Here is a 19,213-nt window from a genome sequence, read left to right on the forward strand (position 1 = left end):
TATGTAAAAGCTCTTTTGAGGTTAGGAGGCAACTCTTGGATATATTTTTTTGTGTCAATTTTCCCCCCGTTTTACATCATTTTTCCCGCATTCGTTTGATATGTGGGAGCCGCACAAAATCCACACTTATGACTCCGCTTGTTAACAAATTAATTGAAAAAACTAGGCTTTTTAATGCATTATTTTGTTGTTGTGTGTGTGTTTTAACGTTTATTCGTTTATACATACTTATTCACAGTCACTGCTACTGCTGTTTATCAAAGTAGCATTCACTAGTCACAGTTTATCGATATCTTTGTCGAGTGTAAAATTATCGAAGTTTAATTTCCGATAAGTATCGCATTTTTGAGTAAATTCTAGCCAAATCGATTTATCGATGTGCGACTTATCGATTGTTTTGCTTACTATTTCCTTCTCGCTCTCTCTCACTATGGAATTCCAGAATTGTGCCGGAAAGTAAACGACTTGTTTTCATACTTTCTTATTCGGTTTTTTTTTTATTATTAAAAACAAATGCAAATTCGTTGCTTTATATATTTGTGCAGTTCTTATAAAATTGTGCATACTCGTGACGATTGCTGATTGCCGTGCTGATTGTTGCCATTGTGCAGACTCAACTCGCTGTTCACTTTGTTTTTGTTGTAGTGTGGAGTGTCATCAGCATCTGGAAAACCGCCAAAAACAACAACAAATAGGATAAAAATTACCAGGTAAGTTCGTTATTTGGTTAAAGACATTACTACTTACTTGCAATTTGCACGGCCTTTTCGTTGCGGCACGATAGACCCATCCCATCGAGCATCTGCTGGACAAATCCTTTAGCTTCTGCTTCCTTTTTCTCGGCAACTGCATGGACATGGGACTGGGCACGCTCTTCCATGGCCCTCAAATCTGCCTGCATGGCTTTTTTGCTACGCTCTACTACGGCATCCAGTGGATCGTCGTACACTGTGTCCGGCTCAAAGGGATTGCTACTACCATTGCCATTGACGCCAGCTGAATTATGATTAGAATTCACTGAAGCTGTCGTCCGTTCATCCTCCTCGTTAGATCCAGTTGTGGTATTGGTTTTTGGGGCTCCATCTTCGATGTCGTCACGTGGTGTGGACACTGGTGTGGTGTGTGGATCGGCTTCACGGGCTGCTTTTATCTGAAACAGTGATGATATGTTCTCCTTGGCACCCAACATTTCGCTGGAAATCTTATGGGTTACTGAGTCCATGGCACGGCCCATAGAATCTTTGGTATCTGTGGCAGCTTTCGCTGCATTACTTCCAGCCTGCTCCACGGCATGAATGGCATCGCTGGCCATACGTTGGGCACCACGGCCAGCTGCTCCCATGGCATCGCCCATTGCATCCACAGCACCGCGTGCTCCTGTGGCCATACGCTCACCAGCTGCCTCGACAGCATCTTTGGCTCCATTTGCTGCTCTTCGCATGGCTGTTTGAATCGATGATGCCTCTTCAGTGGCTTCTTTTTGGTATTCGCTTACTACCTTATCCACATGCTCTTCCATTTGTAGCATCAACTGCTCTTCATGGGAATCTTTCACTGATTCCATCACCTCTTGTTGCTCTTGCTCTTCCTCCTCCTCCTCCATGGAGCTTTTAAGGGGTGTATCAGGCATTTGTTCCTCTACCTTGGCGGTTACATCAATGCCATTGTTTATGAAACGTATTTCATTCACTTCTTTCTCGCTATCCTGCGAATCCATGGTGGTGGTAATCTCTACGGCCAAATGCTCGTCTTCTTCTGTGGGCGGCGTGGGCGTGGAAACTTGTATAGTGGCGGCTGCAGTAGCAGCATTGGAGGAAGATGTGGTTCTTGGATGCTCTTCCACTGTCTCCAAACTATCTGCCAATTCCGGTGAAGTTCGCTCCAAATGATCATGATCCATGGCTGCTTCATAAGAGAAATTGCGTATTGGCGTCTTCTTAATAGTTGTCGGTGTACTGGAGCTACTACTCTCCGGATAAGGAGTATGTGGACGTAAATGTTTTCCCTCCTGACTGTCGTCACTTTGGTTCTTCTCCGGGGGAGGATTCGCTTCATCGAAATGTATTGATGATTTTGCCGATTTTTGAGATTTCATGGAATTCGCTGAAGATTTACGGGGCGGCGATGGAGATATAGAAGGAGATTTAGTTGGTGGTGTAGGTAGCTGTGCCAATGATTCCATAGTTTTAGCGGGTGAGTCATCAGGTGGAGCAGTTGGCTCCATAGGTGGAGATGGTTCTCTCTTGGGCGTCACTGCCACAGGTTGGGTTACTTCTTTTACTTCTCGTTGATCTTCCACATGATCTTGTACTGGGGGTTTTGACTTATTTTTCTGCGAGCTTTCTTCATGATTTCCATTTACTTCCTCCTTCTCAGTATCATTGCTTTGCTCATTATCGTTTGTGATATGTTTTACAGCCTCTAAAGCGGCTCCAGTTGCCACTCCTGCGGCTACTCCAGTACCAATAGCCTCTGCGACTGCCATTGACTGCCTCTCATCCGGCTCCTCGACAACTTGTTGCTTAATTAGATTTCTTGCACTGGTCTTTCTAGCTGGCTCTGTGGCATTGCCATTTGCATCCTGCGGCTGTAGAACAAAATTACGACTCGTATGTCGATGTGCCTCCGCCGTTCCCAATGCTGATCTGGGTATACCCTGCACTAGAACATGCTGATCCCCCACAGCAATGTCCAAGAGTCGAAGATTCTTAAATTTCGATATCTCACGAAACGTTTTCAAATGATGTCCACTCTCCGAGAAGGTGGTGAAAAATTTATTTGCCTTACTTAGCACCGCATAGAAGGAGAAACCCTTTAGCAGCTTCCAAATGGGACCATTCTCTTCGCTGTCATAGTCATAGAAACGTTGAAAGACCAAACTTTTGTTTCTCACCGACTCGAAGCTGCGATAGATATTGCCCACATTGGTTACTATATAGATCTCACTTGTCTTTGATATATGCATAAAGATGATCTGTTCCGTCTGGGAGAGATTTTTCTGTAGCTCCGTAAATTTGGGGAAAACAAATTCATTTAAACGTCCCGTAAGAAAAAGATTTCCACTAGCTGTCAATACCAAAGTTGATTCTGGGCCACAAGCAAACTGTTGAATTGTGGCATCCAACTTAATCTCCACCGGATGACCATCATAGTCCGACTCCAGTTCACCTAGCTGCTGATGATCATTTGAACCACAACCAATCAGACGACCAGTAGCTAAATCAAACACAAGAAAGTTTAGTTTAAAGTAAATGAATCTATTACTAGACTTTATACTAACTGGTCATGACCACAAAATGTTCATTGCCCGCCTGCACGGTGATAAAGTTATCCGTCTCCTCGTTCTTTGATAGATAATCATCAAATTCTTCCAAACGAAAGGGTTTTCGTATTAGAAAACATTCCACTTGATCCACTTGGGCCGCTATAAAATGTTGTGCCACATGCGTGTCCATGGGAAAAATGTTTCGTCCCGTAAAGAAAATCTCATTTGAATCTAATTAGAAATTGAGAATATGTTGATTATTCAATTTATTCACCTGAAGTCTATTTTCAAGATTGTTTTTGTTAAAAGAATAAAAATATGTAGTTGTTATAGTTGGATTTGTGTTAGATCCTCTGGGAAAATATTTTACTTATTTTAAAAGTGTCGACAACCAAAAACAACTTTCTCTACCCAAAATTTTCGGAACCTATCAAATTAGTTCAGGAATAAAAGGTGTAAACATTTTTGTCCTTTTGATTTAATTTTAGCTTTAGGTTTTCTTCTCTGATCATTGTGATGCTTGTGTAGACTTACGTGTTAGCATTACGGCCCAATTGTTACCAAAGGCGGCATCGCAAATCTTTAAGCCCAATGTTTTCAAGGCCTTAACGCATGTTGGTTTAGTGACTATGTCGCCGGCATTGCTGTTGTTGTTGTTATTGTTTTTGACGCTGCTGCTGTTACTGCTGCTGCCATGTCCACCAATGCCCAACTGGCCATAGTGATTCTCGCCCCAAACAAATAGACGGCCAGATTCTGTAATTGATAAGAACGGTTTTTGGGACATTAACTTTTTGGCTTTTAGCTGTTGCTGCTGTCGTTTGTTTTGTTGTTAGTTTAGTTTTTTTTGTGTTTTTTTTTTATTTTATTGTGTTTATTTGGACTCATTGCCCGGTTTCCCCGCACGTTATATTTCTCTGACTTTTATTGATTGAGCTAACTCTCTGGGTGTGGGTGGGTGTGTGTCCTGATGTGTGAGTGTGTGTGTGTGTGTTTGTGACTGCCAATCCCTCAAGTTCTCTGTTTAACCTGTCGCCTGTTTGGAAATTTCTCTTTCTCTCTGTTTTTATTTTTTATTTCTCACTACTCTTTCTACGTTTCAATTACTAGTACGAACTTTGCTTTTCTTTCGATTCATTCGTGAGTTTGTTCCATATTTTCCCTTTTTTACTTCTCTGACCTCATTAAGTTTGGCTAAGCGGTGGTTTCGGTCATGGTGTTTGTTCGGGGGTCAGTTAGTTTGGGTTTACTGGGATTGCTTTTCAGATTGTGTTTTTTTTAAGCTTATATAACGACGGTATAAACTAAATGCTTAAATGCAAAACCCAGCAACAGCAGTACGAACAGCTAATCAAATAATTCAGTCTAATCCTAAGAACCCACTGACTTGCAAGTAATTGAATTTGAAAGCGAAAGGTTCATTTCTACATTCCATCGTTCGTTACGAATTCCAAAAAGTGGGTGGAAAGAAATTTAGCCCGACATGCAATCGACTACAAAATAGACCCGGCCAATTGACTACAACTTGACCACTTTGAAATATGCATGTAGAAAATAAAGAGGCGGAGGGAGGGTCTAATACTCTTTGCAATACCCTTGCCCAAAAATCAAGTCTTTTCGTTTTTTGAACAGATGTTGAACAGGTGCGCGGCACCTAGACAAAACAAGCTTATACAAATTGAAATCCAGTCTCATGGCTCTTCGGTTCAGATTTAGACAACTTTCAGATTGTGTTTCTCTAATTTTGACAAATCATCATCGTAGCCAAACGCATTCAGCGAAAATTACTCAATTTTTGAAGCTAAAAATCTTTATTATTTAATCGAATTGTATAGGAAAATATTTTTTAGTTGTGTTCATGGTCTCGAAGCAACTTTTTTCTTTAGTTTTGAGGCCAGAAAACACTTGAAGTGAATCATGTAATTGAATAGAGAATCTTGTAATTCAATAGATCATTATAATTCTACAGAGAATTTTAAGGTCTCTTGCCTCAAATGGAGATTTACAATTATATCTTTTTACAAATTAAACGAAAGCCTTAAATGTTTCTAATTCAACTTAAGGAAATTTTTAATTTGAATGTTAGAAAAGTAAATTGATTTTGTATCAACATTTGTGGCAAATATTTGTAAGTGTATGCCGGTATTCGATTTTACACTTTCTATTATGTGTGTGTGCGTGTGTGTATGTTTTGGTTTTTTTTTTCCTCTGATTGTTAGCGGGTGACAAATTTGGGTCAATTGGATGAACTTTACCGCATATAACAGCACTTTGATGTGGACCGGATATCAAGCGTTTAACCGGATCATTTTTAATATAGAAATAACTTTGAGTATTTTCAGCCAAATGGGATTTGCCCAAGGTGAAAATGGCACCGCTGCTGGGTATATCCATGCTTCTCAATGATTATGTGTTTCAGTTTCCGTTTCTACTTTTTTTCTTTCTTTAAAACTTATTCGATTGCGGATTTTAAATGTGCGGCGTATTGATTTTAATTGTTATCCAGGCTTTTGCATATTTAATGGGTGTTAGAATCATTATATTATGGGCCAACACTGAAAACCCATTTCACAAATTGCGTGAGAGAGAATGAGGATGCAAAAAAAAAGAAAAACCAGTAACAATAGTAATATAAAATATGTACAAAAACAACAACAATAACAATAACTTGGTTTTAACGGCGGTAAAAAAACAAACGAAACGAAAACTGCAATCGAGGGGCACACTTGTGGTCAGTTGAACAGTTGAAAGCGGACTGTGGTCAAGCCATAAGGTCTAAAAAGTGTTAGCCATAGTTCTAGCCATCAAGCACACACACACACACAGAAAATACGCGGGAGAGAGAGAAAGAGAGAGAGAGAGTGAGTTAGTGAGTGGAAACCAATAAAAACTCCGCCGACACGGGCCCACCTACCCATTGTGTGTGTGCCCACATAAGTATGCTATGAAAAACGAGTCTTGTGCCTGAGTCACCCTACCAACAATACAACTAACAACTACTATATACAATCAACTCGACCGGCAATTGGTGCCAAGTTAAGTTATTCCAAAAGCCAAAAATAAAAGAAGTATGAGTATTTTTGTGGCAGATTGGGAATGGTGCGGAAAAAAAAGAGTGCGAATTGGCTCACCTTTTCCCCTTAACTATTTATGGCATTTCTCTGACTAATGTGTTGTTCCATTCGAGGGCTGTGTGTGTGTGTATGTGTGTGCAACACAAAACAGAAACAGAAATATATAAATTACGTTAAAAATAACATTAAAAATATGTGACTAGGACGAAACCGTCACCATTCATTTCTCTTTTACTTTTTCTCACTCACTCTACCGACCTGTTGACATTTGCATAATATAAGTTTTTCGTCTAAAAAAAAGAGGAGAAAATGTTAATTAATTCGTTTTCGTTTTACCTTCTTTTGCTGTAAACCCAAAATTTTGCTAGTTAACTGGTATTTCTATTCATTTGGTTTTATTTTATGACCTTTTTGCCCAAGCTTGTCATGAGGGGACGTGGTGGCGTCCCAGGACTCGTATAACTTACATTTGGCAAGTTTCGCAGACAATTTGCGTCAATTAATTGATTTCTTTAGATTGGCATGTCAAGAATTGAATTGAAATTCCATTTGATACAATTTTATGCAATAAGTAGACACCACCTCGCAATGGCAATCTGAAATGGGAAATTACAAGAGCCATTCCAGGTGCAAGATAATTGTGCCATTCACTGAAAACGCTTATCCTCGGTCCGATGGTTTAGTTGGTCAGTCAGTTGGTCTGTCGGTCGGCCGTTTGCCCTGGATCAATCAGATTAAGAAATTGAAAGTTAAATGAAAGTCAAGGGGAAATGCACACGCACGTGGACAGTATGTTGTTGAAGTCATATTTGTGTCTTATCTTGTACCTCAAAGAACTTTTATTCACAATCTGAGCATCTTAAGGATATATTGGTTCTTTATTGTTTGCTTGTGTTCATTCCAAGTCAGCGTAGAATGATCTTTTTGAAGAGCTGAGGAAGAAGACCTTTTCTAGAAACAATTTAAAGAGATCGTCAAGGATATTCTAGAATATAAGCTCCTGTGGAAGAATTTCTCGATTTCAGAACTGCAAATTGAAAAAAATATAATAATAGCTTATAAACTTAACTTATAAACTAACTTTCAACTAAGTTTTCTTTTTTTGGATGGTTCAAATTTGTTAAAATCATCTTTAATTTCTGTTTTTATTAAAAATTTATGATTGCTATGGGCGAAAAGAAATAAAAACTAGAGAGTTTTGTCTTTGCCTTAGAATTCTGTGCTTTGTCTACAAATTTGGGCAAGTAATCCACTGTTTTGTGCGATGAAATCAGATTTACTGTTTGTTTAGGATTTGCTTGTTTCAATTGACAGAAGAATAGACTGAATTCATTGCTCTAAACACACACTCGCACACTCGTGCACTCTTTATCCTACTCTTTCTACAAATTGCTGACTTTTGTTGTGCCACAAACCAGTCTTCTGGGCCATTTTACCTTACATGAACTTCTTTTGCACTAGTTAGATGATGGTGTGTGTGTGTGTGTGTGTGTGGAAAGGAAGAGACACAAGGCTTAGAAGAGTGTCTATAGGGGCTGGGACTGGACTCGACTCCTTGACTGTCTATGTAATTTATGAATTCTGCTAACAAAGTTGTTTGGCTCGTCAGGCAGCAATTGCTTGGGTCTTGTTGCATGCCATTTGCTGTTATCCTTTCAAGTACATATGTATGTATGTGTATTAAAAAGAGGTACATATATATCGTATGAGTATGCCGGCCAATGTGCTAGTTCTCTAGTTCTCTTCAGTTGCAGTCGAGAGTTTCAGTTGAGAGTCGAGTTTCAGTTCTTGCAACTTGGCTGACTAGGCATATCTTGTGCGTTTTTTTTGTTGTGTTTTTGTTTTTGTCGATACATGCAAATTTGTAGTACGTCGGCACAACAATGTTGAACGTTGAACTCTTTGCCATAAATGTGGACCGGACCGAACCGGACGACACCGAAAGGAGGAGAGAAGTTTGAGTTGAGGTTGGTTTAGTTTAGTTTGGTTTGCTTTGCTTTTCTTGTAGACTATTTTTAGTGGGGGCTAAAATGCTAACAATTAACGCCAAGTTTATTGAACTCTCTCTCAAGTGTCTTCCGATGACGTAAAGAATCCGTAGGGAAAACCATTTAACCACACACAGCTGTGACAACTCCCAGCGCATGTTCCGAGCCCTCTTTCCCCACTCAGAATATAAAGTGTCAGTAGGTGGACAAATCTATTTGGCCACTAAGTCATGTCAACTGAAGTCAAGTCAAGTCGAGTCCGCGTAGTGGGAGTAGGTTGATTGAACTTCAATCGATTGAAGGAAGCCAAAATGGACAGCTCGTTCCACTATTTTATTTTCTTCAAATATTTAGACCGAACTGACCTTCAGGAACCTGCAGGATTTTTGGTTGTATGTATGTGTGTAGCTCTCCGCCGCTTTTGTATAGTTTCTTTACTTTCGAATGGCGTGCGCTTTTCTTTTCATTTCATTTTATTAGCCTGGCCCAAAACGAATATACACACACCTGCACCTACACACACACACAAAAAGGTGCTCTCCACATAGCATAGAAATGGCAATCATTGTGTAAATTGTTTACCCACCCAAAAAAGAAAAAAACAGAAGAAAAATAAAGCAAAGGAGGAGGAAACTTGCTATTTTTCTTCTTGGGCTTCTTGGAATGCTCGTTCTTTACGCGTTTTACCTACAATCTTCACCGCGCGCCCTGTCCTATCCCCCCCTACCAACCATTTCAATGTCAAGCCTGGGCACGTTCTTGCAATTTGTTGTTATATACTTTTTTTTTCTTTTGGTTTTGTGTGTCCTTTTTACACTTACAGGAAATTCAAACAAAAAATATGAAATTAGCACAGAATTAGACGAATTGTCACGCCTACACGACAAAAATGACAGAAGAAGGCGGGCGAAGAAGTGCGGGGGCGGATGGGAAATAATCAAGAAAGGGCCAGAAACTAAAATGTAGTCTACTTTTCGGTTTACTTTAATTACAGCCCTCTCAACTGGCAGTCGTAGTCCGACCAAGCCACAAAAATGAGTGAGGAAAGTGAAAGCAAAGCTATGGAAGACGAGACGAAGAAAGAGGGCGACGGCGACAAAGACGAGAATAAGGAACAGAAGGAAAAAACAGAAAAGGCTGTAAAAATAGTGGATAAGGAAAAAATGACTGAGAATGAGGAACAGTTACCAACGAATTCAAAGCCTAAGGAGGACGACAAGGAAGGAAAGCAAGAGGAGCAGCAACCCCAATCAGAACCACTGGTGAAAAACGAAGAGAAGGAGACGTCAAAGGTAGAGCTTATGGAGAATGAGAAGCCAGAGAAAGCCTCCATTGACGCCGCCCCAGCAACTAAATCAGAAAATGGTCAACAAGAATTTGCTGGCTATGAGGAGCATATTACCTATGCAGCCGATGGTGAAGCCATCTACACGGATCCATCAACCAAACAAAAATACAAATGGTCGCAAACACTTAACAATTGGCAGCCCTTGAGTGACACAGAAGCGGCCAGTGTCGGAGATCTCTATGAGAATGAGCACTATAAATGGTGTCAGGAGACCAAACAATGGCTACCCAAGCAGCCGCAAACCGAAACTGAGCATTACAAATGGAGTGAAGAGCAACAGAAATGGTTACCCAAAAATCTAACGCAACCCGACAAGGATGTCACCTATGGCATAGATGAGGATGGTGAACGTACCTATACGGATAAAGATGGTGCCGTCTACTTTTGGGATTCAAAGAAGTCGGCATGGTTTCCAAAAATCGATGATGATTTTATGGCACGTTATCAAATGAGCTATGGCTTTATAGATAACACCTCGGCCGGCGAGAAGGAGAAAGCCGACAAAGAGGCAGCCGAATTGAAACGCAAGCAGGAGGAACTCAAACGCATGACCGCCGAGGCAGAGGCAGCCATGGCCAAAGATGCAGCAGCCACAGCAGCTGGAACAGCGGCAACCACCTCGAAGCGTAAGGCACCAGAGCCACCAAGTGAGTAATATATGTGCCAATATATTAACACTATGATTTATGGATATTTTTTTCAAAACACCAAACTAACCTTAGTTTCAATATTTAAAGTTTCAATCGTAAATTAGATAGTTCTATTGTTTCTTGCCCTTTGTCTTTTTCTCGACTACTCTGGGGTTATAGTTTCTTATATTGCTAAACATTTTCATATTCACAGAATGGTTTGAAATGGATCCCTCACAGAATACTAAAGTTTACGTATCGAATTTACCTTTGGATATCACAATGGATGAGTTTGCCGAGCTAATGGGCAAATGTGGCATGGTTATGCGTGATCCACAGAGCCAGAAGTTCAAACTGAAACTCTATGCCGAAAAGGATGGCCAACTCAAAGGTGATGGTCTCTGCGATTATATTAAGGTAAGTTGCAAATGAAACGTAATTCGTGTTGTTCTTTTCTTCAGTGTTTTTATTTAAAACTTTATTATTATTTTTTGTTTCTTTGCTTTATTTTCGTTTAACTAAATGTAATCTGGCTTTATAAGTATAAGTTTTAAGGTATTAATATTAATATTATAGTAATAATATGCCATATTTATAGTAGAGGCGGGCGGGCGGGGGGCAGGGTGTGTGATTGAGTTTAAGGGCTTAGATTGGTTTTTGACATCGGTTGACTATTTTGTTTCTCTTAACGTTTCTCGAATCTTATTTATTTTTTTGGGTTTTTTTTTTTTTTATATTTTTATTATAATAATATTTAAAATTGGTTAGTTTTTACTATTTTCTTGGTTTAAAATGCTTCATTTTCCTTTTGCTCGTCTCAGTTATTTACTTGGCTACAATTTAAAAATGTGTTTTTCTTTCTAGTTTTTCACATTTTGGGGGAAAATATTAAATAAGAAAAAAAAAAAACCATAGAAATAAAGTTGACGAGCTTTTTTTTTTGCTGTTGTTGTTGTTATAGCTGCTGTTGTTGTTGTTGTTGAGGTATTAAAAATACAATATAAATTTACATTTAAACGTACAGTATATATATATATATATATATATTTATTTTTTAAAATATAAGTATATAACCTAGTTAGTTAGTACAAATAGTTTCACTTTTTTTTTTTCAATAAATTATTGCTTTCGATTTAGGCACAAAAAACAAAATGTATAAAAAAAATTATTTATATATGTATATATTTATTTATGTAAATAATTTTGGAAGAAAAAAAAACAGAGAGGGGGGCTTGGATCTTATTCGATAAGATATTCCGATATTTTTGTTCTCTTATAGTACTTCGATATATGTATTTATATATTTTTCATATCTGAGTGCTTGAAAGTTGATAAAAATTTTTGTGGTGATTTAAGGAAATATTCCAATTGTGTGTGTATGTTTGAGAGTGTGTGTGTGTGTGTGACTATATGCTAGGCCTATAAATTATATAGCGTATAGTCAATATATATATATATGCATATGCATATTGGTATATAGATATATATATATATTATCTGTACATTACTATTTTTTAAGAGTTGCTTCTGTGTGCGCGCTGCTAAACTTTTACTTTTACTTAATTCTTTATTTTTATTTAGAAATATTTATTTAAAAAAAAAAAAAAAAAAAATATAGTTTCGTGCACTATTAGTATTATCGGAGGGGGAGGGGAGGGGCTAAAAGGATGAATATATAAATCTATATATATATATCATATCCCATATATATATATATGTATATATACGCATACATATACGTTACGATATATATGTGTGTGTGTATTGTGAGTCCTGCCCGGAATTCATTGCGTTCTTCATACCGAAAAGGTTGAAAAGTTGGCATTAATAAGGCTAAAAGAGGTTCTTTTCTAAAAGTAGTAGCTATAGCACAACAACAACAACCAATATCGAACGTTATCAATCGAAGATTTCGAAAGTTTTCTTTTTAATCTTTTTATAATCGTTTGTATTCATCGTTTTTTCGTTTGTGCTACGCAATGGCTGGTGGACTCTTGGATATATATCCTATATATATCTATGATCTGTATATGCGATATATTTATAGGTACAGTAGACACTACTTAAATGCCTTTAAGCGGTATTCACTGTAGAAATTTCTCTGGTTATTCGATTGCTGTTTGGTTGATTCATTGATTGATTGATTGGCTGTTTTGGTGTGTGTGTGTGTGTGTGTGTGTGTGTCTGTGTGGGAAAACTTGCCTTGCTCTGCTCTTTTCTGCTCTGCATTTAGCAGAGATCAAGCTAATACTTGTTTTACACTATTATTTCGTTTCCTTGGCCGATATGTCTCTGGTATTATATTAGTATTGGTTAGTCAAAAGATTCAATCGTGGAAGGAGGAGAGGAAAAATATATCGACTGGATTTACTGGGCATCGTTGAGTCGCATGGCTTCCTGTATTCTCTTGAGCTTCTTTTTCTCTTCGGCCTTAAATTTTAGTTCCTGCAACTGTTTGCGCCTCTTGCGCATCTCAATGAATCTTTTCTGATCCTCGGGACTGAGATGGGACAAACGTTCAGTATATTCGCGTCGCTTGGCCTCAAGTTTTTCTTTCACTTGGGCATCGGCTTCCTGTTTGGCTGCATCCAGTTTGCGTTTCTGTTCCGCTGCCTTGGCTTCCGCTTCGGCCTTTTCGGCGGCCTCCTTGGCCTTGCGTGTCTCCTCTTCGCGTTGCATATCCTCTTCCAGCTGACGTTTGCGTGCCTTCTCTTCTTCGGCTAACTCCTGGCGCAGTCGCTCCTCTTCCTCTTGCAATTTCTTCTCAGTGGCCTCACGTTGGGCAATTTCTGCATCTCGTTGATGCTGTAATTGTTCACGTCGACGGTTCTCCTCGGCCAGGCGCTCCAATTCACGTTGCTCAAAGAGACGAGCCTGTTCCAATTCTATCAGCTGTTGACGTTTCTCCTCCTCCTCCTGCTCCCGTTGGATTTGCTCTTGGCGTTGGCGTTCTTGCTGTTCCAATTGTTCCTTTATGGCCTGTTCCTCGCGACGCTTTGCCTCATGGGCTTCGGCCAATTGCTTTTCCTGTTCAGATTTAGCCTTACGCAGTCGCTCTTCGTGTTCCTCGCGCAGACGCTTCTCTTCGGCTGCCCGCTGGGCGGCAGCTTGACGATCTGCCTCCTCCTGTTCCTCACGCTGTTTGCGCAACTGTTCCTCATGCTGGCGACGCTCTTCGGCCTCGCGTTGACGTTGCTTTTCGAGACGTTCCTGCCGAAGACGTTCGGCCTCATCGTCGGCCGCACGTTGACGTGTCTCCTGGTCATGGCGTTGCTTCAGTTGCTCCAATTCACGTTCACGCTGCTTTTGCTTATATTCCTGCTCGCGTTGTTCGTGGACCTTTCTCTGACGTTCCTGCTCCTTTAGCTGCCTTTCCTTGTATTCCGCCTCCTCCCGCTCCTGTTGGTGTTGTGTGATGGCACCCTGAAGACGCAGATCATCGGGTATCTCGGCAATGGGTTCGTGTTGTTGAGGCTGCTCCCGCTCCAATTGTTCGCGTTCGCGTTGCTCCTTCTCTCGTTGCAAACGTTGCTGCTCCTGACGCTGTTTCCGATCACGACGCTGCTGGCGCATCAATTCTTGACGTTCACGTTTGCGCTGCTGGCGACGACGCTCCTTCTCCCGTTGCCGTTGCAATTTGCGATCATATTGAGTTATCTCATGAGGACTCCTGCCAGTCGGTGTAATAGTCGAGGGCAAAACATCATTATTGTTGTGCTTCGACAGAGATGCTGGCGCCTGAGATGTTGTCACAGCCGAAGGTGTTGTGGGACGTGGACGCTTGTTGGGGCGCCTGTTGGGATTGGGCTGGCCATTGACATCATTGGGATGAGAAGATGAAATCGGGCGCGGGCGTTGCTGACGCTGCTGATTTCTTCCCTTATTGCGGCGACTATGAGGAATAATCATTACCTCATCACTGCCCTCGGCCTTGACACGGCGATTATATCTAGAAATGGCATAAGAACGATAAAAGGAATAATCAATTATAACAATTCACCACCATTCTCTCTTCTAGGTGGAATCGGTTAATTTGGCTTTAAATATACTCGATGAATATAATCTGCGGGGCCACAAGATACGTGTACAAAGAGCCCAATTTCAAATGCGTGGCGAATACAATCCTGCTCTCAAACCCAAACGCAAGAAGAAGGATAAGGAAAAAATGCAGAAAATTAAAGAGAAGTGAGTCCTTTTGAGATACCTCCGATTGATTGATTGATTACTTGCATTCGCTTCTATTTACCTCTCATATTTGCAGACTCTTTGACTGGCGTCCCGATAAAATGCGTGGCGAACGCTCGAAAAATGAAAAAACAGTCATTATAAAAAATCTATTTGTTCCTGAACTGTTTGAGCGTGAAGTGGAATTGATTTTGGAATATCAAAATAATTTAAGAGACGAATGCGGCAAATGTGGAATGGTGCGCAAAGTTGTCATCTATGATGTAAGTTAATATTAATATGAAGTATATCGGCATAAAATTATAAATAAATTCAATATTTTTATAGCGCCATCCTGAAGGCATAGCCCAAGTGAATATGTCATCACCCGAAGAAGCCGATGTAGTCATACAAATGATGCAGGGGCGTTTCTTTGGCCAGCGACAATTAACCGCCGAGCATTGGGATGGCAAAACTAAATACAAGTTAGTTAGCAAATGGCTAAATAACATAGTAAAGGAAATAAACTCTTTTCGTTTTTTCCCCTTTCAGAATTGAAGAATCAGCTGTGGAGGCAGAGAAGAGACTTAGCAATTGGGATGAATATTTGGCCAATGAAGAAGAGGCTGAAGAGCAGAAAACCTTATCAGCTGAAGATGCCACGCCTTAAGGTAAAGATCTATCAAGTACACCAATATCTTTGTGTGTGTGACGTGTTTGTCGTAGTTTTTTTTTTTTTTTTTTTTTATTAGTCTTTGTTTTTGTTGTCTATTCTAGTTAATTGATTGATTGTGTTTTGTGTCAACTTACCTACGATCCTTATCGCCTTGATCTATGACATTCAATATTACCTCATTGGCAAATTCATGCGGATAGGTGGTATTCCAACGATTATAGATCTTATAGCGATTCGCCTCACTAACCTTTGGCATCTTATGTTGGCATATGAAACGCAATTTATCTGGACACGAACGGGCAGACCAACGATATTTCAAATTTGGATCATAGACAGCACAGAAATTATCCTGCGGCTTGCTGTTGGAGATAAGTTGCAAATAGCTAAAATAGTTGCTTAAGCGTTAAATCAAGTCTACTCATCAATTTCAAATTTAATAAAGAAAAGCAAAATATATATATATATATATATATATAAAGGATATATATATACATACATATATATAAAACCAAAAGAAAATTATAAACAAATCTTGTGTCATGCGGTGTGAATTGAAAATGAGAGAGAGAGCCTTACGTGGGATCTATTTTGCTAAACGAATTGTAGGTCAAATTGTTGCCCGTTGTTGACCATTCCCAGGCATTGTTTCGATGATTATAGGTGGCTCCAATCCAAATTGGTGTCAAGTCTATATAAAATATAATGAAAAACGAATTGTATAGAATTAAAATCAGTTTAAATTAATTGACACCAATAAATAAATAAATAAATAGTTTTGTTTTTTAAATTTTAACTAAAACTATTTTTTAATAATTTACATTATTTTGTGACATCGGTAAGATCGATGTTTCGTTATCGTGGTTATCGTTTTTGCGATACTTCAAATAAATATATACATAGCTTTTTAAGTACCTCCCGACTGCTTGTCCTCCTGTTGCAGGAATTTTCTTAACTTGCGATCGGCATATTTGGCTGGCTCAGTTAAATTGGCATTTTTGTCCTTGCAAAAGAAATGCGCTTCCAGCCAACTGCTACGCTGTTCCACCAGGGAATAACAATCGGTGCCCACGCGATGGAATTGTGGTGGACACATGGCGTACATGCGTCGATTCCTTGGCTTGGTCGAGCTAACCTGAGAAGCTCCATCGAAACTGGCTCCAGCTCTGGCTGCACTTGCATGCAGTGACTGGGCCGAGATTGTGTGGGCGACTAAAAAAAGAGATAAAGGTAAAAGTCATATAACTTCTTAATCTATTAACTAATAAGCCAAAGGCTGGACTTTATCGACTACGACTTACATAAACCTAAGATGAATACTAGACTGTAGTAGTTAAGCATTGTTGTAGGTCCTGTTTCCTTGTGTCGTCAAGATGTTCTCTCTTAGTATGAAGATCCTGTTTGTGTGTGTGTCTGTTTTCTTTCTCAACACTTTTGGTTCTTCAAAACATAGTCGCTCGCCTATGTGTGTGTGTGTGTGTGTTCCGGGCACTCCCCAAGCGCTAAAAATGAGTAGAAGAAATATTTGTTATTCTTTCGTCTGCTTATCATTTATAACATTATTATTATTTTTATTTCCCCCCCATTTTGCCAAATGTTGATTTTATGCAAAAGAAACAAAGTTGAACAAGTGTTTCCGTTGATAGATGAGCCCAAAACGAGCCGTGGCCGCCGTCACCTCCCCACGCACGGTCAAGACAAATTGATCTCCGGCATTCAGAGAGTGAAGAGATAAATTAATGTTTCGCCAGTTCGCCAGTATTATTTATTAGTTTTCATTCATAAACAAATTTTTTTTAAGAAACTGGTCAAAAAGCTTAGATTAGAGTTCTGGTTTTGCATACCCTATAAGTTTGAAGGAGTGCTTTGACTTTGTACTTGACTCTAAATGATATCAATTTGCTTTCCCCAAAATGGGCTTAAAGAATGTGTATACTGATTGCTTGGTAACGGAGAGAAGGTGAAACCTTTTACCAATCACTCACTCACTCACTCTCTCACTGACATTGTTGTAATTATATGGCCCATTTGCTTTTGGTTTGGCTTTTTGTATAGAATTTCAATTAACACTTTCATAACTTTTAACCAACTTGCCACCTTGGGTTGGCAACTGTTAACTGTTGGCTGCTGTTGGCTGATGCTTTTCATTGCATTCTATTTTCAATTTGTTGACTTACCGAATGCCAATGATTTGTGTGTGTGTGTGCCTCGTGTCTAATGTCTGTGTTGTCCATTGCAGTGACCCACTTTTTGCCATCCATTATAAATTACTTCAAAATATAAAAACGCTGCTTGGGTTAATCCGCAAAGCTGTTTTTAGTGGGCCTTTAGTCATTGTTGCTATTCTTAGTTACTTGTTAGCTATAAATGACTGACATTTAAGTTATTTATATCTAATATATCCGTTGCCCTCAAATATAAATAGATTAACCTGGCCCATTCAATCCTTCTGTTTGAATTAACCTTGTCACGTTGCTTCTTCTCACTGACATCTTGTCTGTAAATGGTCAAAAATAAACTTAGCCAGGTCCACAAAATTACTTTTAAGAAGAGTTAATTAGAGAATATTGTTTAAATTTACCTAATTTGATGAAAGTTGATCATTTGCTTAGTCGTCTCTAAGATAAGAATTCTATATTATAAATTTTTCATTCTTCTCTCTATGCAATCTAAGTTTTTAGGTTTTGAAAATTTTCTTATTTACTTGTGTTTAATTATTGGCCACGATAAACTGCATAGTAACTGCAGTTAAAAAGGGAAAAGTGAACTATAACTTGTAAAAACCTTGTTCCTATGGGGGGAAAATGGGCAAAAGTTTTCCTCACATAGTTTGCCCTTTACAAAAGTTTTAAAGCCACTCTCTTGGCTTTTGCGATGATTGTGTCATTTTAATTGAGCTATTAGGGAGGATATGTGTGTGTGTGTTCGTGTGTGTGTTAGCTGAATAGTCATTCCTCCGCATTCCCCAAGAGGGAAAAAAAATAAAATAAACAAACATGCGGTGAGACAAGATATACAAGGCACACACCGAACGTCATTTAAACTGCTAATCATATATAATTTTTGTTGTAAAATAATTCATGCCCACGAACACAAACAAATTAAAACGGCAACAAGACAACAGAAGAAGAAACAACACACACTTAGATGAGATGGGTTAGGGGGGATGTAGGGAAGTTGGGTGAGGACCAGCAGACAGACAGACACAACACGGCTTCTGGTTAAAAAGAGGGGCTCAGAGCCAACTGGCTTGACAACTTTGCCAGACACAGCGGCTATGACGACAGTGCCACAAGCCGCCAATCCCCATGAAATCTTTCAACCCGCCGAAGTCGAAGTCGAAGCCGAAGCCGCCACCATCGCCACCGCCACCGACCGCATTGGCCCCAAGAAGAAATTCCTCAACGATGATGTTGGCCAGACACATTTAACTGATCTTGGCAATGGTCGTTCACTTACACACTCTTGCTGGGTACTTGGGTGGGTGTGGCGGACCTTCAAAGCGCCATCGTCCGTGTATGTGTGTGTGTGCGTACTTGCTGTTGACGTTGCGTTGCGTTTTTGAGTGGCTAATAAAAATGTAAAGAGAGACGCCACCAGCACCGCCAGAGGCAGTAGCCAGCAGCACCACTCACCCACATGTTGGATCATGAAAATGTCTACATATATAATAAATGTCTCTGAGTGGGCCACTCACATTTTGACTGATTTATGGTTTGACTTTAAATGCAGTTACAGCAGCTGTTGTGGGCAGACGATATATGTATACATACATAGATAGATGACATTCAAATGTCATTTGTGTAATTTGTTTATATATATGTATGTATGAGTTATCTGTGTCTGTGTGACCTTGATCTTGAACTTGGTCCAGGGCTTTGGGTGTGTCTTGACTCTGCTCTAAAAATGTATTTTTAATTTGATTTTCACACGAAACACAAATCAATCAACCGCAAGCAGTAAAAAGTAAAAATGTCGAGAGCAAAAAGGCGGCTAAGGCTCTTGGCTAACCCAAAAGAGTTATAAATAAAACTTGAAATGCTCCCTGCCTATCGGCCTATGTATGTATCTC

General features: G+C 39.5%; 3 protein-coding genes across 10 annotated transcripts in view; 1 reads left to right on the forward strand and 2 right to left on the reverse strand.

Annotated features, from left to right (window-relative positions):
* The first annotated feature begins 420 nt into the window (after positions 1-420).
* On the forward strand, positions 421-15,596 carry barc (RRM1_TatSF1_like and RRM2_TatSF1_like domain-containing protein barc). 3 transcript variants are annotated; one of them, XM_068287083.1, is made up of 8 exons: positions 421-710; positions 9,322-10,322; positions 10,519-10,721; positions 14,323-14,489; positions 14,566-14,752; positions 14,817-14,953; positions 15,021-15,139; positions 15,448-15,596. In XM_068287083.1, the coding sequence occupies exons 2-7, from the start codon at positions 9,362-9,364 to the stop codon at positions 15,136-15,138; spliced, it is 1,773 nt and encodes a 590-aa protein (XP_068143184.1). In that variant the 5' UTR covers positions 421-710; positions 9,322-9,361; the 3' UTR covers position 15,139; positions 15,448-15,596. The 3 variants fall into 3 exon arrangements, with proteins under 3 accessions (XP_068143184.1, XP_068143183.1, XP_068143182.1); XM_068287082.1 differs by having other exon boundaries at positions 422-710; positions 15,246-15,596; XM_068287081.1 differs by having other exon boundaries at positions 422-710; positions 15,345-15,596.
* On the reverse strand, positions 499-6,000 carry LOC137574684 (protein starmaker). The gene is made up of 5 exons (XM_068287087.1): positions 5,521-6,000; positions 3,800-4,021; positions 3,281-3,496; positions 748-3,216; positions 499-664 (listed from the first exon to the last, which is right to left on the reverse strand). The coding sequence occupies exons 1-5, from the start codon at positions 5,657-5,659 to the stop codon at positions 549-551; spliced, it is 3,162 nt and encodes a 1,053-aa protein (XP_068143188.1). The 5' UTR covers positions 5,660-6,000; the 3' UTR covers positions 499-548.
* Positions 12,323-19,213, reverse strand: part of rgn (regeneration) — a 52,935-nt gene continuing 46,044 nt past the window's right edge. For 5 of the 6 annotated variants that reach the window (XM_068287077.1, XM_068287076.1, XM_068287078.1 and 2 more), the window contains 5 exons: positions 16,443-16,643; positions 16,057-16,353; positions 15,721-15,832; positions 15,279-15,527; positions 12,323-14,253 (listed from right to left, as the gene is read on the reverse strand). In XM_068287077.1, coding sequence (XP_068143178.1) covers positions 12,672-14,253; positions 15,279-15,527; positions 15,721-15,832; positions 16,057-16,353; positions 16,443-16,482 — 2,280 coding nt within the window. In that variant the 5' untranslated portion in view covers positions 16,483-16,643 and the 3' untranslated portion in view covers positions 12,323-12,671. The remainder of the gene's footprint in view (positions 14,254-15,278; positions 15,528-15,720; positions 15,833-16,056; positions 16,354-16,442; positions 16,644-19,213) is intronic. The other variant, XM_068287079.1, reaches the window with a different exon arrangement.

This window comes from Drosophila tropicalis, unplaced genomic scaffold, assembly GCF_018151085.1.
Source record: "Drosophila tropicalis isolate 14030-0801.00 unplaced genomic scaffold, ASM1815108v1 contig_463, whole genome shotgun sequence".
In the NCBI taxonomy this organism is placed as follows: domain Eukaryota; kingdom Metazoa; phylum Arthropoda; class Insecta; order Diptera; family Drosophilidae; genus Drosophila; species Drosophila tropicalis.